The sequence below is a fragment of the Onychomys torridus genome, chromosome 14 (assembly GCF_903995425.1).
Source record: "Onychomys torridus chromosome 14, mOncTor1.1, whole genome shotgun sequence".
Lineage (NCBI taxonomy): Eukaryota > Metazoa > Chordata > Mammalia > Rodentia > Cricetidae > Onychomys > Onychomys torridus.
Window position 1 is genome coordinate 68844220 of NC_050456.1, and position 24580 is coordinate 68868799.

A 24580-nucleotide genomic window follows, 5' to 3' on the forward strand; every position below is an offset into this window, starting at 1 on the left:
TGAACATAACCATTTTCTTTCTTTCTTTTCTCCAAAATAACATCATGTTATTCTTTTCATGTACGTTTTTTCACTAATGTTTCATACTGTAGGAGTAACAACCCCAAAGGCAATAATTATGAAGTATGAATAACTTCAAATAATTCATTTTTAAAAAGTTTTAGTAGCTGAGGACTCAGAAAAAATAAGTATAAATCATAAAATCCATATGAAATCTGAAATTACTATAAAGTAGAATTAAGAAAATGGTTTTAATTATAGGTAAGGTATATATCTGTTCACAAATTGGTAAGAATGGAATCTGGGTCCACCTTATCCCCATTATTTGTGATGGAGTCCAGGACCTTATACATGTTCTGCTGTTGAGCTACAACCCACCCCCATCACAGAATGAAAATTTGTTTTCATTCTAATACATTTTTCCTTTTACATAAAAACTTTTTTTGTAGTTGAATTTCTAAACAGTCTTACTGGATAAGAAACACAATTGGAATAACCTCCTGTGTTCTATCAGACCACCATGGTTTAAAGTTAGATTTCAACAACAACAAAAACTACAGAAAACCTACAATCTCATGGAAACTGAATAATGCTCAACTGAATCACCAATGGGTTAAGGAAGAAATAAAGAAAGTTCAATATTTGAATTAGTTCAACTCTCCTCAGAGTTATCATATGAATATCCTAGTCGATCATCACTCTCCTCCATTGAGCGCACCTTTATAGCTTTCTCCTATGTTCAACGACCATCGTATACAAGCTATTTTGCACAATAGGGATCAACTTACGAGTTGAGCTACGTAAGAATTGTTCTCCACCCAACACGAAGTGAGGCACATTTCTATGTGAGTTTGCGTAATGAAATCATCACACTAGTGATTCTTGACCCCCTCCTAGTACCAACTCACGCTCTTGACTATGAATCTGATATATATATGGTAGTTCATATAATTGATAGAGTCTCAAATATCAAACTTAAAAATTCTAGTTATTTTCTATTATTTGTGTCTACCTCCAATCATGATTTCTTCAATTCATTTAGTTGATTGGAAAAGAAAAATAAAATATTACAACTATCTGTTGTAAAATTTATTAAGTATATAACATAAAATATATGTAAATTTTATACCAATAACACCAAAGAGAAGTCATAACACTTATCACACACTTGTGAAGTTTGCTTTGCTCTTATTTTAAAACTGCTCATAATAACTATTTCTGCTAGAGCCTTAGATTTATTTCTAAATTTCTTAAAGATAAGCCCAGAGGAAAAGCACAAAAATGTTTTCTTACCAGATCCATACTTTTTTTTTGTTTCAAAATGAGGAGGAAAGTGCCTACTTAAATCAGGTGAAAAGTGCTGATACATATAGCACGGATTATATACATCATAGCTTCGTCCATGGTAGAATGAACTGCAAAGTTCTGCCTTTTGATCTCCAAAAGATGCTCTGGCAAATCCTGAAAGCAAGTGTTTCTATAAGCCAACAGCTGATACACTGAAGGAATGGGTTAAAAATACTTCATCACAAATGATACTAAAACATATGCTTTAACCAGCACACATGTATACAATTGTAATTCCATGATTTATGTAAAGAATGAGCCAAGAATCCTGCTCTTAAGACAGACTGGCAAATTTTCAGTATTTTTCTTTGCCCTATAGATAATTTTGTAGTTCATGGACTGAATTTCATCTTATGTTTCTATTTAAATATGTAACTTCTTTTAAATGATTTTTAGATATATTTTTTAAAGAAGACAACCTTTAAAAAAAAATTGACCACATGCAATAAGATACACAAAACAGATCTTTTATTTGAAAGGACTCGAGTCAAACAAAGCATTTTTTTTTTGTTTTGTTTTTTTTTTTTTTGAGCTGGGGATCGAACCCAGGACCTTGCACGTGCTAGGCGAGCGCTCTACCACTGAGCTAAATCCCCAACCTCCAAAGCATTTTTTTTACCACAGTGCAATTAAGTTGGAAATCAAAAACAAAAATAATATAAAATATTTATAGAAATACTAAGAACCAAGAATATTTTTAGCATAACCTTTAAGAAGAAAATCAAAGGACTTGAGAGATAGCTGCTAAAAGCACTTGCTGATCTCCCAGAGGACTTGAGTTCAGAATCCAGTACCCGCCGGGCAGTGGTGGTGCATGCCTTTAATCCCAGCACTAGGGAGGCAGAGGCAGGAGGATCTCTGTGAGTTCGAGGCCAGCCTGGTCTACAAAGCTACAAAGAAAAACCTTGTCTTGGAAAAAAAAAAAAAAAACCAACCAGCACCCATGTCAGGTAGCTCACAACTACCTGTAACACCAGCTCCAGGGTATCTGACTTCCTCTTCTGGATTCCTCAGGCACCCAAACTTTTACCCATGGCAAACACAGAGACACATAAACACACATATATATATATATATAAATTAACTTTTAATACACAAAGGAACAAGAAGAAAAACAAAAATTAAAACTTATTTTTGTACTGGGTATAAAGAAATGAATTTTGGTATAATGATAGAAAAGCAAATTAATGCAACAGAATACAAGACCCTGAAAGAGTGATTATTTTATGGATATTTAATATATATAAACAGCATGACCTCACATAGCAGCGAAAAAAAAGATGGTCTTTTCACTACAATGTTAGTTGAATACTGACATGAGGGAAAAGAATTTAATCTTAATTATTTATTTAAATTATATGTAGGTCACAGATCTAAACTAAACATCAAATACAAATAAACCTTCTGTAGTTATTTGTAAGAAAGGTTTTAAACACAGAACATTAATCATAAAAGTATTTTAACTATACTAAATTTTAAAAGACTTTTGTCAAAAGGCTACTTAAGAAAGTATACAGGAAACCCATAGTGGGAGAAGATACATGTAACCAAATATAACTGGCATATTATGTGAGAATCTCTAAAAGTCAAGAAGGGAACAGATAAGCCTCTACTCAAATTGGTTTACAACTTAAACAGGCACTTAGAAGGAAGGCTATAAATCTGAAGTCATAAAAGAAACATGATTTTAAAGTCCAAAAAGATACACACATAAGCAAAATGGTTAAAGCTAAAAAGAGTGACAATCACATGTTGGCAAGAAAATAAAACAATATAAACAGTTGTATTCTGCTGGTGGGAATGTAAATCTATACAATCATTGTGAAAGAGTCTGGTAATTTCTACTAAAGCTGAAGATACTTATACTCTATGACCCAAAAATATATAGAGCTGAAATTGCTATATATGTGTAAGACACATATTCAAGAGGGTTCACAACTATTGTTATCCTTACTAGCCAAAAATTGCAAAAAACTCCAATGTCCACCAAAAGTAAAATAGGAAAAAAATTAATATATATTTGCCACAAGTACTTTACAGTGATATATATATATATATATATATACACATATATATACACATATATATGTATATATATGTGTGTATATATATATGTATATATATTATGATATAATATGTAATTTAGAACAAATAATAGATTATAAGGCATACTCATATTTGGATATGAAAACACTAAAATTACTAGCTACTTGAATGAAATCTCATAAGCATGATGTAGAATAAAAATACATAAACAAAAGAATATATGTTGACTAGGTCATTTTACTTAAATAAAGACCAGAACAAGAAAAGACTTTCTGAACAAAACACTGATAGTATGGACGCTAAGAACTACCATTAATAATGGGACTTAAAGAAACTGAAAAGCTTCTATACAGCAAAGGATACTATCATTCAGACAAAGCAGCAGGCTACAGAATGGAAAGAGTTTTGTTTTTCTTTTTACTAACTACACATCTGATAGAGGACTAATATCCAAAAATACATAAAGAATTCAAAAAATGGACATCAAGAAAACAAATAACCCAGTTAAGAAATGAAGCACCTATCTAAACAGAGAATTCTCAAAGGAGGAAAGTTAAATAACTGAGTAGCACTTAAAGAAATGCTCAACATCTTTAGTCATAGGAAAAATACAAATCAAAATTACTTTGAGATTTCATCTTACTCTAATCAGAATGGCCAAGATAAATAAAACAAACGACAGTTCATGCTGGTGAGCATATGAAGTATGGAGAACACTCATCCATTGCTGGTGGGAGTGTGAACTTTACTGGCAATATGGAAATCAGTGTGACAGTTCCTCAGAAAGATGGGAATTGATTTACCTCTACCACTTTTGGGCATATACTCAAAGGATGCTTCATCCTACTTCCTCAACCATGTTCACTGTTGCTCTATTCATAATAACCAGAAATTGGACAAAGCCAACTTAGATGCTCATCAACAGAAGAATGGATAAAGATAATGTGGTACATTTACACAATGGAGACAGAAAGAGTATAAGAGCCAAAGATGGATGACACCACAAAAAAAAAAAAAAAAAAAAAAAAAAAAGCCTTCTAAACAGCATGACCAATGACATATAACAGAGATTGTGACAGCATGCACAAGGCCTCTACAGGTCTGTACCAGATGGAGTCACCATCCCTAACCCAAAAGCTTTCTCCAACTGGTAACAACTTGCAAATGAAAAATTAATTTTCTCCAAGGAACTCTGATTGGGAAAAGAACTCACTCTTAAGTGTCCAGCAGTGGATGGGCAACACTAAATGAACTTTATGGCACCTTTGGAGGTTCTTTGTCTCATAATGTTATATCAGGGCATTTATTTATTTTACCTTACAGATACTTTGCATACATAGCATGGCTTCCAGTTTTGTGTTTTTATGGGATTACTGTGTGTAAGAACATGTGTGTAACTGTGACCATTTATATTTCTTGTGCTTTGTCTTTGTATCTTTTTCTCTGCTTGTTTTATCTTATTCTGATTTGTTTTTGTTTTATCTTATTTTATTATTATTTCTTAGATGTCTATTTGTTTTCTAAGGAGAGACGAAAAGGATATGAATCTGAATGGAAGCAGAAGTGGGGAGGCACTGAGAGGAGATGATGGGGGAGTGTAATCAGAATACATTCTATGAAAAAAATCTATTTTCAATAAAAGAAAACCTAAACAAATAAATAAAGTCCAGGAAACAGGAAAAAAACCACACAACATTTAAGAAAATGTGCATATGTATTAAGAAGAAAAACAAAAATTGTGACAATGACAATTGTGATAATGATTGCCCTCAGTGAATAAGAGGTAGGCTTGCTGGTAATTCTCTATTTTCCTTTCTTGGGTAGTGCCTGTATATGTATTTTACTTTTTAATACATCACTGAGTTTTACATTTCTGTTTTGTGCATTTCCTCCATATGTAAGATCTCTTCCAATTTTAGAATGCTAAAGCAACTTAAAAATTCCTTTCAGGTTTAATAATAATATAGTATAAATTAAGATTTTTCCAAAGGTTTAAATTATGATGGCTAAGTTAATAATGTCACTACTTTACAATCACAAGGATCTGAGTTTATTTCCCAGAACCCATCAAAGCTGCTAGGGATATATGTGTGTGCTTGCAATCCCAGTTGTGGGAGGACATGATGGTCAGGCCATCCAGCCTAATTGGTAAGCTTTAGGGAGAGATCCTCTCTCAATGGAGGCAGAAGATATTACTAAAAAAGTCACCATAGAATATCTTTTCATCTCCTTACATGTATGCACCCATATACACAAACATATATTTTTAAATGTTTACGAGCTGAGAAGATGGCTTAGTCAGAAAGTGCCTGCCTTACATACAGAAGGGCCTGACTCCAGATCTCTAGCACCACATAAAAGCAAAGTGTGTTGGCACTTATCTGTCACCCTAGCTCTAAAAGGACAGACAGGAGAATTCCCAGAGCCCACTGGCCAGCCAATGCAGCCAATTGGTGAGCTCTGGGCTCAGGGAGAGACAATGTCTCAAAAATAGGATGGAAAGCATTACAAGACAACCAAAGTCAACCTCTGACCTCCACAAGCATGTACACAGGTACACACACACACACACACACACACACACACACACACACACAAACATGCACTCACACATAGTTTATATACAAAAAACACACAAAAATTTATTAAAATGTTTAAATTAATATCATCTTTGATTTTCTGTCCTACTTTGTCCTACTTAAAATTGAACCCACAAAATGAATTGTGTATTTTCTGAATTAAGCTAAATGATACAACAAATTATTTACACTGAGTTCAAAAAAGAAAAATAAAATGAGATATGAGATGAAATTTTATCTTCAATGCTGGGCGGTGGTGGCGCACACCTTTAATCCCAGCACTCAGGAGGCAGAGGCAGGCAGATCTCTGTGAGTTCGAGGCCAGTCTGGTCTACAAAGTGAGTTCCAGGAAAGGCGCAAAGCTACACAGAGAAACCCTGTCTCAAAAAACCAAAAAAAGAAAAAAAAGAAATTTTATCTTCACTCTGGTTCAGATAATACTGCATGATCCAATTACAGGACAGAGGCAAGGAGATTCTGAAGAGCTGTGATGTCTTAGAGTCATTATTTATATACCTTATAAATTAACACTTAAATCATTTAGCACATAAACAAATGTTACTAGAAGTCTTAGTTTATGGCAACAAGAGTAGCAACAAACCTAAGGGCATTATTTTATTTTATAACATAAAATATAAATATATTCATATACAAAATGTTATATATGTGCTATATATAAATAAAGTATATTTGTATATAATACAATATATAAATTTGTTATTATTATTACTAAAGACCTTCAGTACCATGAAAGATGGTTCATTATTTTTATAAGCATTATCTAAAATGTAAGAGAATTCTCATTTCATCTTTCTTTTATATAAGTAAAGCACTAAGGAATTCAAATTTTCCTTCAGACAGTACACAATGATTATCTAAGATTCATCTGGAATTTCTCTCAGTTTACTAAACCACAGTGCTATAAAATGAAATGTAATACTACATGATAGCTTACCCCTCTTAAAAACCAGTTAAAAATTTTTAAGCTGTTTTGATTTGCATTTCTCTGACGATTAAGGATGTTGAACATTTCTTTAAATGTCTTTCAGCCATTTGTAATTCTTCTTTTGAGAATTATCTGTTTAGCTCTTTAGCCCAGGTTTTAACTGGATTGTTCAGAATTTGGTGTCTAGTTTCCTGAGTTCTTTATATACTTTGGAGATCAGTCCTCTGTCAGATGTGGGGTTGGTAAAGGTCTTTTCCCATTCTGTAGGCTGTCCTTTTGTCTTATTGACTGTGTCTTTTGCCCTACAAAAGCTTCTAAGTTTCAAGAGGTCCCATTTATTAATTGTGCTCAGTGTCTGTGCTGCTGGTGTTATATTTAGGAAGTGATCTCCTGTGCCAATGTGTTCAAGTGTACTTCCTACTTTCTCTTCTATTAAGTTTAGTGTAACTAGATTTATGTTGAGGTCTTTGATCCACTTGGACTTGAGTTTTGGACTTGAGATACCACCTACACCTGTCAGAATGGCAATGATCAAAAAAGTTTTAGTTATTATATAGTGGTCTGTTGTCTCTGAATTGCCTCCTCCATCTCGTTTTATCAATTATACATACACACAAATATACATATATTTTACTTCTACAATAGGGTTCCAAGAGGACTTTCTTGAATTTAATTAAGTAATTTTCACATATGTATGTATGTATGGATGGATAGATGTATATATATGAATATATGGTTTCCAATGTCCTCACTGAGCCTATAATTTAAGAGTTAAGCAATTTTTACCTATGTAATTCAAAATTCAATCTGTTTTCCATTAAGTACATGAGAAGAACAAAAGAAAACCTGTCATCTATTGCTATATATTTCTTACTTTTTTAACTATGAAAACAATACTAAAACATTCTGTTGTTTGAATGAAAAATGTCCCCATTTGCTCATGTATTTGGACTATTGGTCCCTAACTGGTAGCACTGGTTGGGAGGTTATGGAACCTTTAAGAACTACTGCATTGCTGGAGAAGTATGTTACCACTGTCACCAGGAGAGAGATTTGAGGGTTTGTGCCCCACTTTGTGATCATTCTTTCTGCTTCCTGTATGTGATTAAAATGTCATCAGCCAGCTTCTTGCTCTGTTCACTTGCTGCCATGTCTCCCCTACCATTATGATTCATTCTCACTTTTACTCTAAAGCCAATATAAACTCTTTCTCCTTTTTGTCATAGTATTTATCACGGCAACAGAAAAGTAACTAATACCTCATGTGCCTAGAAATATATTTTAAACAAAGTATGGTACATTCATAAGAGGAGATACTATAGACCAATTAATATTAAAATATGGTCACTATATATCATATATATGCATACATATATATGATTATAAGCCTGAAAGTATGGTTGAGCTAGCTAGACTTATGTAAACTTGACACAGCTGAAAGGAGAGAAACTCAATTGAGAAAATGCCTCCATAAGATTCAGCTGTAGGGCATTTTCTTAATTAGCTGTTGATGGAGGAGAGTCCAGCCCATTGTAGGTGGTGTCATCCCTAGGCTGGTGGTCCTGGGTTCTATAAGAATGAAGGCTGAGAAAACCATGGGAAGCAAGCCAGTCAGTAGCTCCCCTCCAGGTCCTCTGCATCAGCTCCTGCCTTCAGGTTCTAGCCCTGTTTGAGTTACTGTCCTGTCTTTCTTCATTAATGAACAGAGATATGAAAGTATAAGCCAAATAAATTCTTTCCTCCCTAATTTGCTTTTTTTTCATGGTGTTTCACTGCAGCAATAGAAACCCTAACTAATACAACAGTTTAATTTCAATATTTTTAACATATATGAATGAAAAAGAAAGAGAATCCTGGCAAGAAAAAAAAAAAGGTACTTTCCCCCAAGCATGACAACATGGGTCCAATCTCTAAAACTTTTTGGTGGAAAGAGAACTGACTCCTACAAGTTGTCTTCTGACTTCTGTATGTGCACCCAAATACACTCATACGTAAGTAAATAAATGAGGGGATAATCGATCAACTGATTTGATTACTCTGTGAGTCACAAGTTTTTAAAACTGTTTTTTTGAGAAACACTTGATATGTGCAAAGTACAGCGGTAGGGCCATGCACTGGGTTCATTTTTCTTCCTTAAGGGAAAAAAATCACTTCCATTCAAACAAATCCAGTATGTCCTACAGACAGCAATAAATTATAAAGTGAAAACCAAATAAACAAGTAAAATTCCTAAAAGTACTGCAGTATAAAGAAAAGTAGTGTGTAACACACAAACTGAGTTATCTGTTTCAGCTAACTAATTTTGGCTTCAGTGTAAGCCAAAGCCAACACTATGCAGAGTACACAAAACTCAAAGAGCAACAGGCAGATAAACTAGACAGCAGTCTTCCTGACAACAAGGGAATATTAAAAAGAAAGGTTAAATTCCTGGAAAGAAGAAATTCTAAATTTTGATAGTTTGATCAACTATTTTTGAACCAAAAATCAAGGGCTGACACCTAAGGCAGCATTTGTAGTCCAAGTTCAACTATGTTACAACTCTGGAGGGTGATAGGAAGGGGTTGAAAAGGGAAATAGGACTTGTCAAATCAATATAACCAAATCTAGAGATTCCACAATATCATTAAATATCCATAATATAAACCAAAATTAGTCCACATACAAAGTAACTCAAACATGTGATCCATTTTCAAGGGAAAGGGGGTAACAAACAGAACCTAAATCTAAATGGATAATCTAGGTATTGAAATTAACACAGACACACAACTATAACTAACTAAAAGACATAAAATATGTTTACAATAATATAATGGTAAATCACAAGTGAAAATGAAATATGCAAAAAAGAACCAAATACAAATTCTAATACACAATGTCTAAAAATAAAATATTCAGAAAAGAGACTTAAGAGCAGAATGAGGATGACAAATGAGAGAGACTATGAACTTAAAAATGGGCCATTTATTCTAAAACTAAAGAAAAAATAATAGTCTGAGTCCCACAGAACAATATCAAAAGGTCAAACTATGTATAATCAGAATCCCAAAGGAGAAAGAAGACAGAACAGATAAATATGTGGACAAGTATTATACTTCTTGAAATGGGTTTGAACTATATTATATGTATTTGTCAATATTCAACAAATAACATATTTGAAACTCAGTAAATACACACAAAATTCAAAAGTACTTTAAGAATGTACACTGTATATAAGATTTATGTTAAAATAAAATTCTAAATAGATCACTAAACTTCAGTAAATGATATGTATAAGTATTTAGAATGAGCATGTTGATGGCTTCAATTTATTCTTAAATGTTTATCTATTCTCTGCCAAAAAAGAGGATTAATATTGAATAAAAGGGTGGAGTTATATAGATTAATGATAAAAATATATAATAAAATGCTAATGGGACAATTTAAGTGTTAGGCATAGAGGTATTACTGTTATGTTGTTTCAATTCCTTAATATGCTTGAAATTTTTCTAATAAAATTGGGGGGGGAGCCACTATGACTGATAGTATTTCAATGGACTAGTACAAATTATTTTTTAAAACAAGAGTTATGTGTTGTTTCATTTTTATCCTTACTAATTAACCTCTACAACATGAGCCAAATTTCAGCCAATGAACCTACCTTATTCATGTACCTATTCAGTCTGGGAAGTATACCCTGAGGAGGAAAGAGGGAGTAAGGGGAGGAGGAGGAGAAAAGCAGAGTGGGTAAGGAGGAGGAAAGACAGACAACAAGGAAGCAGGAGAGCAGGCAGATTGCTTGTTCCCTGTGTCTTATTGTACCAAATTTTAGAAAACAGTAAGTAACACTGTTTCTGTTTCATTGTTTACTGATTAAATTCTTTTACTTTTTTTCTTTCTAGGTTCATATATATTAAGTCAAACCGGAGGAGATGGAAATATGGCTCAACAGTTAAAAGCATTTGTTGCTCTTCCAGATGACTCAAATTTAGTGCCCAGCACCCACGCTGGGCAGCTCACAACCACTTGTAACTCTAGTTCCAAAAGATCCAATACTCTCTTCTAGCTTCCACAGGCATTAAAAAATAAATAAATAAGATAAATTTAAAAAAAAAAAAAACATGGTATACACAGACATAAACACATACACATATTTTAAAAAGATACTATTTTAAGCCAAACTATATATAAACGTGCCATGCTATATTGTGATCAGTTTCTACAATAGGACATTTCAAAAATACTGTTCATTAAGCCATTCTACAGAAAAGAACTTATAAGACTCAAAATATAAATATTTGTATAAATTTTGTGTAAAAGATGAAAAAAAAAGAAAATAACACCATGAATAGCATTTAAATGGTCCATGTTGACTTTTAAATCATGATTATTTTATTGATTACCTTCTAGTTCATCCAGGTGTGATGGAGTTCCTTGTGTTCTAGGCTGAATATAAGATAATTTAAACCTGGGCACCACAAATGGTACTTCTTTGCCATCGCATGGTAATTTGGAAAGCAAATAATCCTCACTAAAGCCAACTTGGGGCTTTACTGAAACAGAAGTTAATGGAGGTGTACAAATGATGTTTTGGCTATTTGAGACTGATGCTTTAAAGTCCCTTTCCACAGAAACTGCATTCAAAAGGAAGAAAAAGATCAGAAGTCAGTCACAATTATGTATATAGATTACATGTAACAATCTAAACCCAGAATTGTTAGTACTTTTTAAATAACTTTATTTTATTTTTTATTTTCATTATATTTTGTTATTTTGTTTTGATACAAGGTCTTACTATGTATCCCTAGCTGACCTGGAACTTGCTATGTACACCATACTTTCCTGGAATTCTCAGAGATCTGCTGGCTTCTGCCACTTGCTTATGCCTCTTGAATGCTAGGATTAATGGTGTGTGACACCATGCCTGGCCTTTTAAAATAATTTTAAAAAACATCCCAGTACAAGCTACTCTTGAGTTCTAACAAGCACTTCTGCACTCTACATTAATCTTGGTGGACTAAGATTTGATCAATTAATTTGTTGTTGCCAAAGCACATTTATCCTATTAGAATAGGAAAAGCGGTTTTTAAGAGTCATTCCTATAAGAGCTCATTGATGGAAAGCAAGTTTATTTCACAGTTTAATTAACAATGTCTTCAAATAAAAACTGAGTCATTTTAAAATGCTACAACAAAGCAACTTATGTTGTTAATGCTATGGGTAAACTGGAGTCTCAAATATGTAAGTCAATTCTGAAAAGGCAGCAAAAGTCTTCAAGTCTATAAAACTCTCCAACAAATCACAAAATAAAATGCATACTGACTAAATATTTATCATATTATCAGTTCTCCCTACCTGGGCATCTATACATCATTTTATTTCTTCTCTAAAATAGTATATACATTGCTGTATAACCTAAGATACGGTGGAAAAGGACAGTTGATCTTTATGTATAGTTAGTATTATCTGTAGAATGAAGAAAAGCACAACTACCGTAGTACAGGAATTTATGGAATGTTTTCATGTAAAACAGAAATTTTCTGCTATAGATATGGTTTAAGTGTATCCCCCCATGTGCTGACATTTAGTCCCTACTGTAAGGGTATTAACCCACAGTCCACACTGTAAGGAAAGTAAAACTATTTATGGAAACTTAAACCAAATTATGTGTTTAGATAAGGGACTTTTGTGGAATTCAGTTCCTTTGGGAGGGTAGAGAAACCATGTTGAATCTGGTGGCTTTGTAAGAAGCACAGAGAAATCAAGTTACATGTGTTCATTCCCTGCTTTTCTATTAAGTGATACTCTGTACTGCCTCAGTAAGAAAACCATCATCACCTTTGACCTTCAGAGCTGTGGACCAAAATAAACCTCTTATCTAGTCTGTAATAAGCAGATTATGTGTATCTCCCAATAAAGTTTTCCTGGGGATCAGAGGACAAAGCCAGCCACTAAATTAGACATAGAGGTCAGGCAGTGGTGGCACACTCCCTTAATCCTATTAATGGAGGCAGAGATCCATCTGGATCTCTGTGAGTTCAAGGCCACAATGGGAATGGAGCCAGACATGGTAGCACACACCTTTAATCCCAGCACTTGAGATCTAATGCCTTTGCTTGGGAAGGACACAAGCCTTTAACCTCAGAAAGTAACATGGCAGGACACAAGAAGGTATATAAGGTGTGAAGAAACGTGAATTCACACTCTTGGGCTGAGGATTTCTTAGGGGTAAGAAGTTGTGGCTGGCTTGTTCTATTCCTCCAATCTTTCAGCTTCACCCCAATATCTGGCTCCAGGTTTTTTTTTTTTTTTTTTGGTTTTGTTTTTATTAAGACTGTTAAGCAATTCGTGTTATAGTACTGTGCTATTGGCATAAAAAATAGACTAATAAAACTTCATATCCAATTATATACTAAGAAGCTTTACCCTACAAGAAATAAAAAAAACAGAGAAAAGTAGTTATAATCTTAACCCTGAAGAGATAAGAAACCGTACAACATAAAAGGAATTAGCTAGTATAGGAATCTTTCCTAAATGTGGATCCTGATAAAGTTGTAAGTTTCTTCTTCAGTGACTGTCTTATATGGGTTTCTACTGCTGTGATAAAACATCATGACCAAAATCAATTAGGGAGGAAAGGGTTACAGTTTGTAGTCCATCATCCAGGTAACTCAAGGCAGTAACTAAAGCAGAAGTCATGGAGGAGTGCTGCTCAGTGGCTTGTTGAGCCTTCTTTCTTACAGCACCCAGGAACCAGTACCACTCACAGTGAGCTGCCCCACACAAACACATCAATAATCAATCAAGAAAATGCATTACAGGATTATCTACAGGAAAGTCTGGTGGGGGGAATTACTCAATTGAGGTTCCCTTTTCCAAATGACTCTAGCTTGTGTCAAGTTAACATACAACTAGCCAGCACGGCAGTGGTCCAGAGGGTGCCTGGACTGGTCTATTCTGGTGACCAGCCTAGCAAATAACCTAGTTGTCATCAAAGAGCCTTTGTCCAGTGACTGATGGAGGCAGATAGAGATCCACGGCCAGGCACCAGGCTAAGCTCTGGGAATCCAATTGATGAGAGAGAGGAGAGATACTGCTGGCGAGGGACATCGAGATCATGATGGGAGGACGTGCAGAGAGGACTGGCCACACTAGTAGAAGCCCATGAACTGTGGACTGGTGGCTGTGGAGCCCCAATGGGACTGGACCAGGCCCTCTGGATAGGGAAAATGGTTGTTTGGCTCGAACTGTTTGGGGGGCACCCAGGGAAGGGGATAGGGATCTGTCCCTGGTCTATGGGCAGGCTTCTGGAACCCGGTGCCTGTGGTGTGATGCCTTGGACCTGCCTAGGCTCAGTGTACTGTGCTCTGCTGACTCCCCATAGGAGACCTTGATTTTGGGAGGGGGGTGTGTGGGGGGTGGCTTGTAAAAGAGGGCTGGGAGGTGGGAGGAGGAAGGAGGGGGGATCTGTGGATAGAATGTGGAGTAAGTAGAAAATTTCTTAATAAAGAAAAATGAAAAAAAAACAAAACTAGCCAGCACAGTGATCATTCCTCCACAAGATATTTGTAATGCACTGAACATAAAGTGGAAGTTGTCTTTATTTGCACCCAAACATTTATCAGAGTTTATTGTTTCCCAAGCACACTTCTCTCCTTACCTTGATTCACCTGTCTATGTCGAACTCTTAGATTTTTGTACTTCCTTCTTCGCACAGCTTGCCAAATCCTATTCAGGCTCCCACAGCAAATGCTACCTTCTTTATAGTGATGTCCAGGGTTGTTTCATGATTTGAATTAATCTCTCCACTATACTTCAGGATCCCTAGGAGTTCTGAAGTAACGACCTAGTATGCCTTCCCCTCTGGCCTTTCCATCAAAGTCAGAAAATATTCCCAATTTACTCAAATACTATTAAATGCCACAAAGGTACTAAGTAAGTGCTCACCAAAATCAAAATAATACTCACACTTGTGCTTTTCTGTTTCACCATAGAAACATCCTCTACAGCAACTCTTTATAAATTCTGCTGCCATTACATTCAATTTCTAATAACCAGAAAACTTCCAATATCAACCTGGTGGTAGAGAAAGCATAAGATTTCATTGTTAATGTCACTACCACTAAACAAGTCATACTATCTGTCTTTCTAATGCATAATGAGGTCTCTGAAGAAAAATATTTAAGAGAAAGATAAATTTTTACTCTTCTGTATGATTTTATACAATCTAGGATCTTTATAACTTATCAGAACAGCATGCTTAAAATTATTAAATGAACAATTTCAATATTACATTTTGAGAAAGAAAAATGTCTTTTTCAATATTCTCTTATATCTAATATATCTAGGTTTATTAAACTAACAGAAAAATATATCTTAAATATTATATCATTGACACATACTTACAGAGGTAGGAGGTTAGGCAAGCATACAAATAGGATATATTGCAAATGGATTATGTATTATATCAGCAACATGGTGCATGAGGACTTTTTGTCCAATTTTCTACCCTGATATCAATGTGTTTGTTCCAAAGGAACTCTCTTCATTTATACCTACTTAAAATCTATGCATTTTACGGGAAATTTAAACACAAAGAGAACCTACAATAACAAAACCACCAAAATTAAACAATTTTCAACTCATTGCAAATCTTATTTCATCTCTACCTCTCACTTGCCCTATACTTTTGGCTTACTTTTAAATAAATTCCAATCATATAATTTAATCTAAAATATTTAAATAGTAATCATTAAAAGATGTGACAGGGGCCTCAGAAGTTAACTTTTGAGAGGCTCTCAGTAGCTGAAGTATAAACAAACAATATCTGAAATGGATTATAACACTTCTAAAAGGTATTCTTTTTTAAAAATAATTATAATAGCATTATCACATACAAAAACTTAACATGAGCAACATGAAAAAAATTTAATATACTTTGTATCTAGTTTTACCTACAGTTTCTATTTTTTAAGAGTTGTTTTGTTGAATTCAAGATAATATTTAAATTGTTGTATATTTTGTTATTGTTTGTAGTACTCGTTATGTGTACACATATGACTCAGATATTTCTTAGTATATATATGTAAGATATAGGACTACTGGGTCAAAAGGTACATATGTGTAATTCTGCTTGTAGTGCTAAAATTTCTCTGAATCACTACCATTTCATATTCACAACAGAAATATATAAAATCACATTTGTTGCCAACAAAATGTCATTCAAATGCTGCAATTTTGTTGGTGTAATAGGAAAGAAATGATTGGCCTTTGTTGTCTTAAGTTGCCTCTCTCCCTTATTAAAAATGATGTTGGGAAGGCCTGAGAGATAATGGCTCAGTGGTTAAGAACGCTAGCTGCTCTTTCAGAGGATTGGCATTCAATTCCCAACAGCCATATGGCAGTTAATAGTCTGTAACTCCAACACCTTCTTCTAGCACTTCACTCATGTGGTACACATATATACATGTGGGCAAAACACCAATACACATAAAATAAAAATAACAATCTTTAAAATATGATGTTGGGCATCATTTAACACATAAGGCTAAACTATAGTTATTTCTATGGATTCTCTGTGTTCATAAGTTCCCATTTATCTAGTTTAGAGGTTTTTTTATGATTTCAGAGATTAACTCATGTTCATCATATAAGCAAGAAATGTTCTTTTAATCTGTCATTTGCTTCTTGCTTTGATTACTATTATGCAAAAGTGTTTGTATAAGCTTGGAATGTAGCTCAGTGGCAGAGCATTTGCCTAACATGTGGAAAGTCCTAGATGTGGTCCCCAGCACCAAACACCAAATTGCATATATATCTATACATATAAAAATACTACACACACACACACACATAGCATGAATTGGTACTTCATTTTTTGTTATTATTGTTAAGTAGTACCCATTGTATAGACAAATAAGTCATACTTTATCTTTTTACTGATGGTTGACTGTTCCTATTTCTTTACTTTTCTGAGTAAGGCTAAGTATGAACATTTGTGTTCAAGTTTTTGCATGAAAATATGTTTTCATTTTCATAGGTCTATTAAACCAGAAATGGAATCCCTGGGTCATATGGTAACTTTTAGTGACATTTTTGGGGAATACCATGGTTTGTTTGTTTGTTTTTTTGGTTTTTTGAGACAGGGTTTCTCTGTGTAGCTTTGCGCCTTTCCTGGATCTCGCTCAGTAGACCAGGCTGGCCTCGAACTCACAAAGATCCGCCTGCCTCTACCTCCCGAGTGCTGGGATTAAAGGCGTGTGCCACTGCCTGACTGCGGTTAGTCACTAAAAGTACCAATTCATGCTATATCATGGATAAACCTTGTAAACAATATGCTAAGTAAAAGAAGACATGAGCCAGGTGGTGGCGCACGCCTTTAATCCCAGCACTCCGGAGGCAGAGGCAAGCGAATCTCTGTGAGTTCCAGGCTAGCCTGGACTACAAAGTGAGTTCAAGGAAAGGCACAAAGCTACACAGAGAAACCCTGTCTTGAAAAAAAACAAAAAACAAAAAACAAAAGAAGACATGAAGATCACATCATATGATTCTATTTATAGGTAAATTCAAACACAAGATAAATTAGTGTTGCCAGAAACTGGAAGAAAGAATATAAGAAGTTACTATAGTACAAATGGATATAAGGTTCCATTTAGGGTGGTGATTCTCAACCTGTGGGTTGTAACCCTTTAGGATCACATATCATATCCTGCATATCAGATATTTGTATTACAATTCATAACAGTAGAAAAATACAGTTATGAAGTAGCAATGAAATAATTTTATTATTGGGAGCCACTACAACATGAGGAACTGTATTAAAGAGTCACAGCATTAGGAGGGTTGAGAGCCACTGTTTTAGGGGAAACCACAAGATTGTTCCTGAATGGTATACTTTAACAGGGTGAATAACTAAAAAGAGATCTCGTGTAAGTTTATCAAGGACAACTACCACCCTACACTCCCACAGCCCCACCTACCCCCACTTAGTTTATTGGATGGTTACAACTTGCCAAGAACAGGCTTTTCTCCCTTAGATAGCATCAAGGCAACTTTCTTTACAATATTTTTTGTTTTGTTTCTTTGAAGATGGCAGAGTAACTTTTTGCTCCTTTCTCAACAAATTGGCACTTTGGGATCTTTGAATTAGAGACAGAAGCTCTCTCTTTAGCTTATCTTCAAGGTGCTCTGACTGAATTCCAAGTGTTCTTAGCACTACAAATACCCTAAGTATTTCATAGCCATCAAGTTCCCCTAGATAAGCAAATACCCTTCAAGCACATAGAACTTAAGAGCTCCTTACTCTCATATTCCCAGCATTGTCTTAGCTTTTTGGCATGCTAATAATTCACATTTCTTAAGATACAATATTCTTAGTTGTTTTCGATGTAAAATTTGTTCCAAATACTGCAACTTACTATGTTTCCAAAATAAACTCTCACGTTTACTTTTTAACTTAAAATTAGCTTTGGTGAAATAGGACAAGATTTACAGCCAATATGCTTTACATTAGAGTATCATAAGGTTTTTGTTTGTTTCTTGTTTTGTTTTAGTCACTAAGGTGATTACAGTACTTGTTTAAAAATAAAGCAATATATTATAAAAAGTAAAAGTTTACTTCTAAAAGGGAAAAGGAAAAACAGAACAATTTGAAAAGTAGTTTTACAAGAAACACGGCATAGTGTCAAGGTTCTTTCTACAACTAACGCAAGACTATAAAGAAGGATATATAAAGAGTTCAAAGAAATAGTAACTTCAAAACACACTCACAAATACAAAGGAATATGACACATGACAGGATCACTAGGATGAAAATTAGAGCATTCAATAAATGATTAGCCATATGGGGGGAAAGGAACAAAACTAGATCCTCCCATTTCACACACACACATGAAAATAATTACACATAGGTTAAGGCTATAAATATGGAAGGATTTTTTCCCTTTTTGTGGTACTGAAGATGAAACCCATGACTTTGCATATACTTAGCAAGCACTTAACCACTAAGCTATACCCCCAAGCTATGTTTTTGTTTTTTTGTTTTGTTTGTTTTGTTTTTGTTTTGTTTTGTTTTGTTTTTTTTGAGGTAAAGTCTTGCTACTTGGTAGTTTAAGATGGTCTTGAAGTAGCTACGTAATTTAGCTGGCTTCCTGCTATGGGCTCAGGTCCTGAGTATGATACCATTTTTCAAAACTAACTCATTTATTGTGTGTGTACATGAGGGTACATTTATGCCATTCTGTGCTTGTGGAAGTCAAAGAACAACTGTTGAAGAGTTGTTTCTCTCCTTCCATCTTGTTTTGAGACGGGATCTCTCTTGTTTCAGCCACTATACTCTATATACTCCAGGCTAGCTGGCCCATAAGCTACTGGCAGATTTTCAGTGTTTGCCTCTTATCTCACCATAGAAGTACCAGGATTATAAATGCATCAGCTTTCTACTTGTGTTCCCCAGGATCAAAACTCAGGCCATAAAACTTTCAGAACAAGCATTTTCACTCTCCAAACCATTTCCTTGGCCCTAATATCAGTTTTCAATACTTTTTATTGTAGTTTTAGGTGTTACAGAAAAATTGAGACACACCTTGGAAAGGTTAACATTTTAAAGCTTCCAGAAAAAAAAAACATAAAACTACATTTTTATAAGATGGAAGGAGGGAAAGATTAAACAAGACACCAAAAGTAGAAAACAAAAAGAAGTTGACACAACCAGCTATATTAAAATATAAGGTAAGTTCTTCAAAAGTACTACAAACTAAGGAGACAGTATTTATTGAAAAAGAACACATACATAACTGATAAAGGATCAATTTCAAAAATAGACAACTTCTAGAAGATAAAGAAGAAAAGGTTATAAACAGACTGCATAGAACTACATAAGGTTCAACAATTAAATAGTTGATGATAATTAAATAATAATAATTAAAGAAATGTAAATTAAACTCCCAATAGGATACTATTTTTCGCTCACTAGATCATCAAAAGGAAATTTTCAGGCAAAATACAAATGTACAAATGTCTTACATGGTAATAAGAATGAGAACACTTACTTGTGATGGTATAACTGATACAAGCAACATATAAAATAACTCAGTATTATCCAGCAAAAATAAAGACCCACAGCTCTACTATTAGATTTTAAAAGCCAAGGAAATTCATATACATGGATATAAAGAAACAGACGGGAAGGGTATCACAAAACAGCTTTTAATGACAAAAAGTAAAAAATAAAAGATAAGAATGTATACTAAACACCCATCAATAGGATTATGGGTAAACAGTGGAAAGGTCATCTAATAGGGTGATAAACAGCAATAAAAAACAAATGATCTATAGCATATGAACATGGAAAAATATCACAAATATAGTGTTGAAGTCATAGAGCAGGATGTGGTGGTAGATACTTCTTATAATCCCTTCATTTGTGAGGCTGAGAGAGGAGAATGGCAAGTTTGAGGCCAATCTGAGCTACACAATGACACCCTGTATAAAAAAATAAGTCACAAATCATACAAGATAATTTTATATTTCACCTTGAAACAGACAAAACCAAACAATACAATTTTTAGAAATATATAGGCCTGTAATAAAATATAAAGAAAATCAAGAAAAGGAAAAATATAGAACACACAGTACAACTTTAAATATATTATGTCTTGTTTCTTAAGTACATGAATATCTCTATTCTTTAAATCTATAGATGTGTTTAATGCCATTTTGCATATGTTAAATAGTTTCTCAATTATATATTCACAATACAGTATAACAATGAAGAAAATTAAAAGTGTTCACAATCCTATCACCCTGTCATAACTATAGTAGTCAAAGAAAGTAACTCAAATGCTGTCAATCCTTCCCCTTTTTATTTACTTTCTTTCTTCATCAATGTATAACTGTTCCGAAGCAAACTGCTCATTTTTAAAATTTACAATTAAATAAGTCATATATGAATATTTGGGGGAAAGTATTATCACAATCCAGTAAATTAATACATCCAACATTCCCAAAGGTTACCAATGCCTCCTTTTAAATTCATCCACTTACTTTCTTTCACTGTAACAATTTAATGTGTTTTCTGTCGTGTTTACATTTTCTAGAATTTTGTTGGGTAACTGTTTGCACACAGTTTATGCATGTTTCACCTTATTAAATACTGCTGAAATGGTTTTTTTATTGATTTAGCCAAATTAAACTCCCACCAGCACAACTATCGGAGATTCATATCTAATACCTAGTAGTCAGACTTTCCCTTTGAACTATCCTTTCCATATTCCTAAGTAATCTATTCATTAAAGTACTATCTGAACTTCAGAATAACAACAAAACTTCCAATGAATATCAAAGTGAAACCCATTATACAGAAAATTTAATCCAAGAGCATTTTTGTTTAAATGCACATTAAACCCAAAGCTCTGACTAATTAATGTATGCAGCAATTGTAATTTAGTAAAAACATCTGATTTCCACATAAGATATCTAGAGGAATCATTAGGACATTCCTAAAGAAGACAAATAACTTAAAAGCAAGTTTGGAGTATCAAAGTACTGGACTTCAAATGAAATACAGTCTGACACAGTTCATATTTGTAGCTTAAATACTAATAGCAACTGCTGAACCCAAACTGCTGAATGTAAAATGTAGTACTAAAATAGTATTCACAATTTATAAATAGTGCTATTCATTATTACCTGCTACTTCTTCTCAGCTTCCACAGTTTGAGGACAATGAATGTTAAAAGCAATTCTATAGTCTTCATATTCTTTCCAATTCCACAATAATATCCCTCTAATAACCACTGCTGTCACAATTCCTAATCTTTCTCAAAATATAGATTCTACACCCCATATTTTTACATCTTTATCCTCTATTCACAACTCGAATTCATTCAAATTTGGCTTCTGCCCTTTCTCTTTCACTCAAATTAGGTTTGCTGAAGGCAAAGACCCTCTCTCTCCTTAGCTTCCGAAGTCAATAAGCACTTTATTTCCTGATCCATTTGATTCGGGTCACTTGAAGGCTTCATTAAAACTTTCCTCTCCTGACTCCTTAAGTCCCACTGTCTCTTAGAATTTTTCATTTTTCCTCAAGGCTCCTCAGTCTCCTTGGCTCTCTCTACACACCACTTAAGTATTCATAATTCCCATAGCCTTCCTCTCTTCTGATTCTATACTTACTCAGAAAAACCTAATACCAATAAATCTTAGTGCTGACTAGCCAACACTTGCCAGATGTCCTAACAGAATCTCAAATTCATTTTCTCTCAATCTGCATTCATTTCTTCATCGATAAGTTCTATTCATAAATAGTTATAAATTAAACGAAGCAAAAATCAAGTCCTATTTAAATTTTCGTGAAGGATAAAAAAAAAAAAGTATTTCTCTCCTAGTTATAAGGGCAAAATGTTTCTTAACAACCCCTACACAAAAATTTACAAAGGACATGATAAGAAACAAATCTCGAATCTCAGAGGCAAATACTATTAACATTACCGTCTAGAAATGGCTTTAACCAAGTTGAATAAACAAGTAGGAAAGAAACGGGAATTGCTGTAAATTCTGTTACAGTAAAGGGGGAAACACAACTCTATTGACTGCCTACCTGCAATGAGTCCAAATATTTTAATTACACAAGCCGAAAACTTTTACGTACTTCCTTTAAAGAAATCTATGTTTGGCTTGGCATCTGTCCCACAACTTAACTATTCTATCTCCCTACATTAAAGGAGAATCCTAAGAGAAAAGCACAGAAGAGGTAGAAATCCCATTGCAGTGTGCAAAACACGGGAAGAGGGCTTTTTCACCCCCTTTCCTCCATTCAAGGAGTCTCGGGAGTTTCCCGGGTCAACTCGAGGCTGCTCACCTCACTCGCCGGCCGGGAGAGCACCTGGGGCTCCCGAAGCAGCGCGGGCAGGGGCAGGCTTGAGGCCGTCCTCGCCCGGGCTCAGGCGTCTGCACCGCCACCTCGGGCCACGCCGGGCGGGTCCGCCCTCACCCCCACCCCACCCCACCCCACCCGGCAGGCGTGCTGAGGAGACTTGGGAACAGCCGGGCGCGCCTAGGCCACCGCGACCCGCCCGGAAGGAGAAGCGCACCTGAGCCGAGGCAGCTCCCCGCCGACGTCTCGCGCTCTCCTGGGCGACTTCACGTAAGGCTGCCGAGGCGCGGGCGCCCTCGCCGCACCCAGCGCAGAGGAGGCGCCCCCCGGCACTCCTCCAGGCCACCTGTAACTGACGCCCGGCGCTCCGTCTCCTCGGCGCTCGGCTCCTCCCAGCACCTCGCGAAGCCACGCCCTGCGCCACGCCCCTCGCAGCCTGTCAGCCCACGGCCGCTCCTGGCCGTCAGGGGTCGCTCCCGCAGGACAGCCAGGCTCCTTCTTAAGCCCCGCCCCGCCCCATCGTAGCCCCGCCCCTCCTCACGTCCGTCCCGCCCCTCTGGGTGGGAAATTCGCCCACCACCCCCCACCCCGTACCTAAATGAGTGGTGGTTCTCCTGCTTTCTCTGGCTTCTCAGCGGCACGCTGAATGCCGCAATTGCCTGCTTACTCCAGAAAGATCTAACCCAGCCAGGCAGAGCCTGAAGTGTGCTGAGTGAGAAAAAGAGGGAAAGATATTTGTCCTGGTGAACTCTGAACAAGTCTTTTCTTGCTGGAGGTGTTTCTGTACCCTTCTTGTTCCAAACGGAGTTGGTTTTTATGACTTTTAATGTTTTATAGAAAGTTTAATTATAAGCAGAAAAAAATGTTTCAGTGGCTCTCTTACAGAGGACCGGGGTTTGATTCCCACCACCCAGGTGGCAGCTCACAGCCATCTGTAACTCCAGTTCCAGGGAACCCAGCACCCTCTTTGACTGCCGCAGGCAGACATATGTATATGCAGGCAAGATACCCATAGATATAAAATAATAAAATAAAATTTAAAGCTAATTATATAAAATCTGGCAGACTCAGTTCAAGTCTCTTCACTTTTGTTGCTTTGTATGTCCTACTGTCCTGCTAATATTAATACCAATATTAACATCAATATTAATATTAAATGTGTCCACTACAACACCATGTATTCCCCAATTTTATGCAGGAATCCTCTCTAGCTTTGTCAAAGAGTTGGCTGGCCCTTTCCTTTTAAGTATCTCAGTGCTGGGGAAATTATCACATAAATTTACAGAATTTTTAATAAGGCTTCCAGGTTACCAAAAATTATACTTATCTTTTTCAAAGTGAGACTTGTGAATCTCACAGCCCTGGAGATGCTGGCCCCAGAGAGGTTCAATTGATTCAAGAGCAGTGTAATTTAAGAAAACAGACAGCACAGTTGCTTTCCTTGAGATCCACAGTGCATATTAGCATCTTAACAACCTGAGAACCATGTTTTATTTTTTCAAATTTAATCACAGGACTCTCTTCTTGAGAAATATATATTACCATCCTTGGACACAAGTGGTTTTGCCCCCCACACTTTGCTAAACACTGCTAGAGAGTACTAGAGCACTTACCTTCAATAATTTAAACCAATGTGCAGTTCTTAAGAGAGTCATCTTATCTAGTCCTGGTAATTGTAGTGTAGCTGAAAGTATTTTCATTTTAAAGTGAAAATTACAGGTCAACCAGTTACTAGTTGCCCAAGTATAGCTAGTTAATCTGGACTTTGGACTTGAAGACTAATACATATGTATGTACATGAGTGTATACATA

General features: G+C 35.4%; 1 protein-coding gene across 1 annotated transcript in view; it reads right to left on the reverse strand.

The window, feature by feature from the left end:
- Positions 1-23101, reverse strand: part of Tc2n (tandem C2 domains, nuclear) — a 48219-nt gene extending 25118 nt beyond the window's left edge. Inside the window, exons 1-4 of the mRNA XM_036205650.1 lie at positions 22986-23101; positions 14863-14970; positions 11298-11528; positions 1294-1461 (exon numbers count right to left, since the gene is read on the reverse strand). Of these exons, the coding sequence (XP_036061543.1) occupies positions 1294-1461; positions 11298-11528; positions 14863-14929 (466 nt within the window). The 5' untranslated portion in view covers positions 14930-14970; positions 22986-23101. The remainder of the gene's footprint in view (positions 1-1293; positions 1462-11297; positions 11529-14862; positions 14971-22985) is intronic.
- Between the last annotated feature and the right edge of the window lie 1479 nt (positions 23102-24580).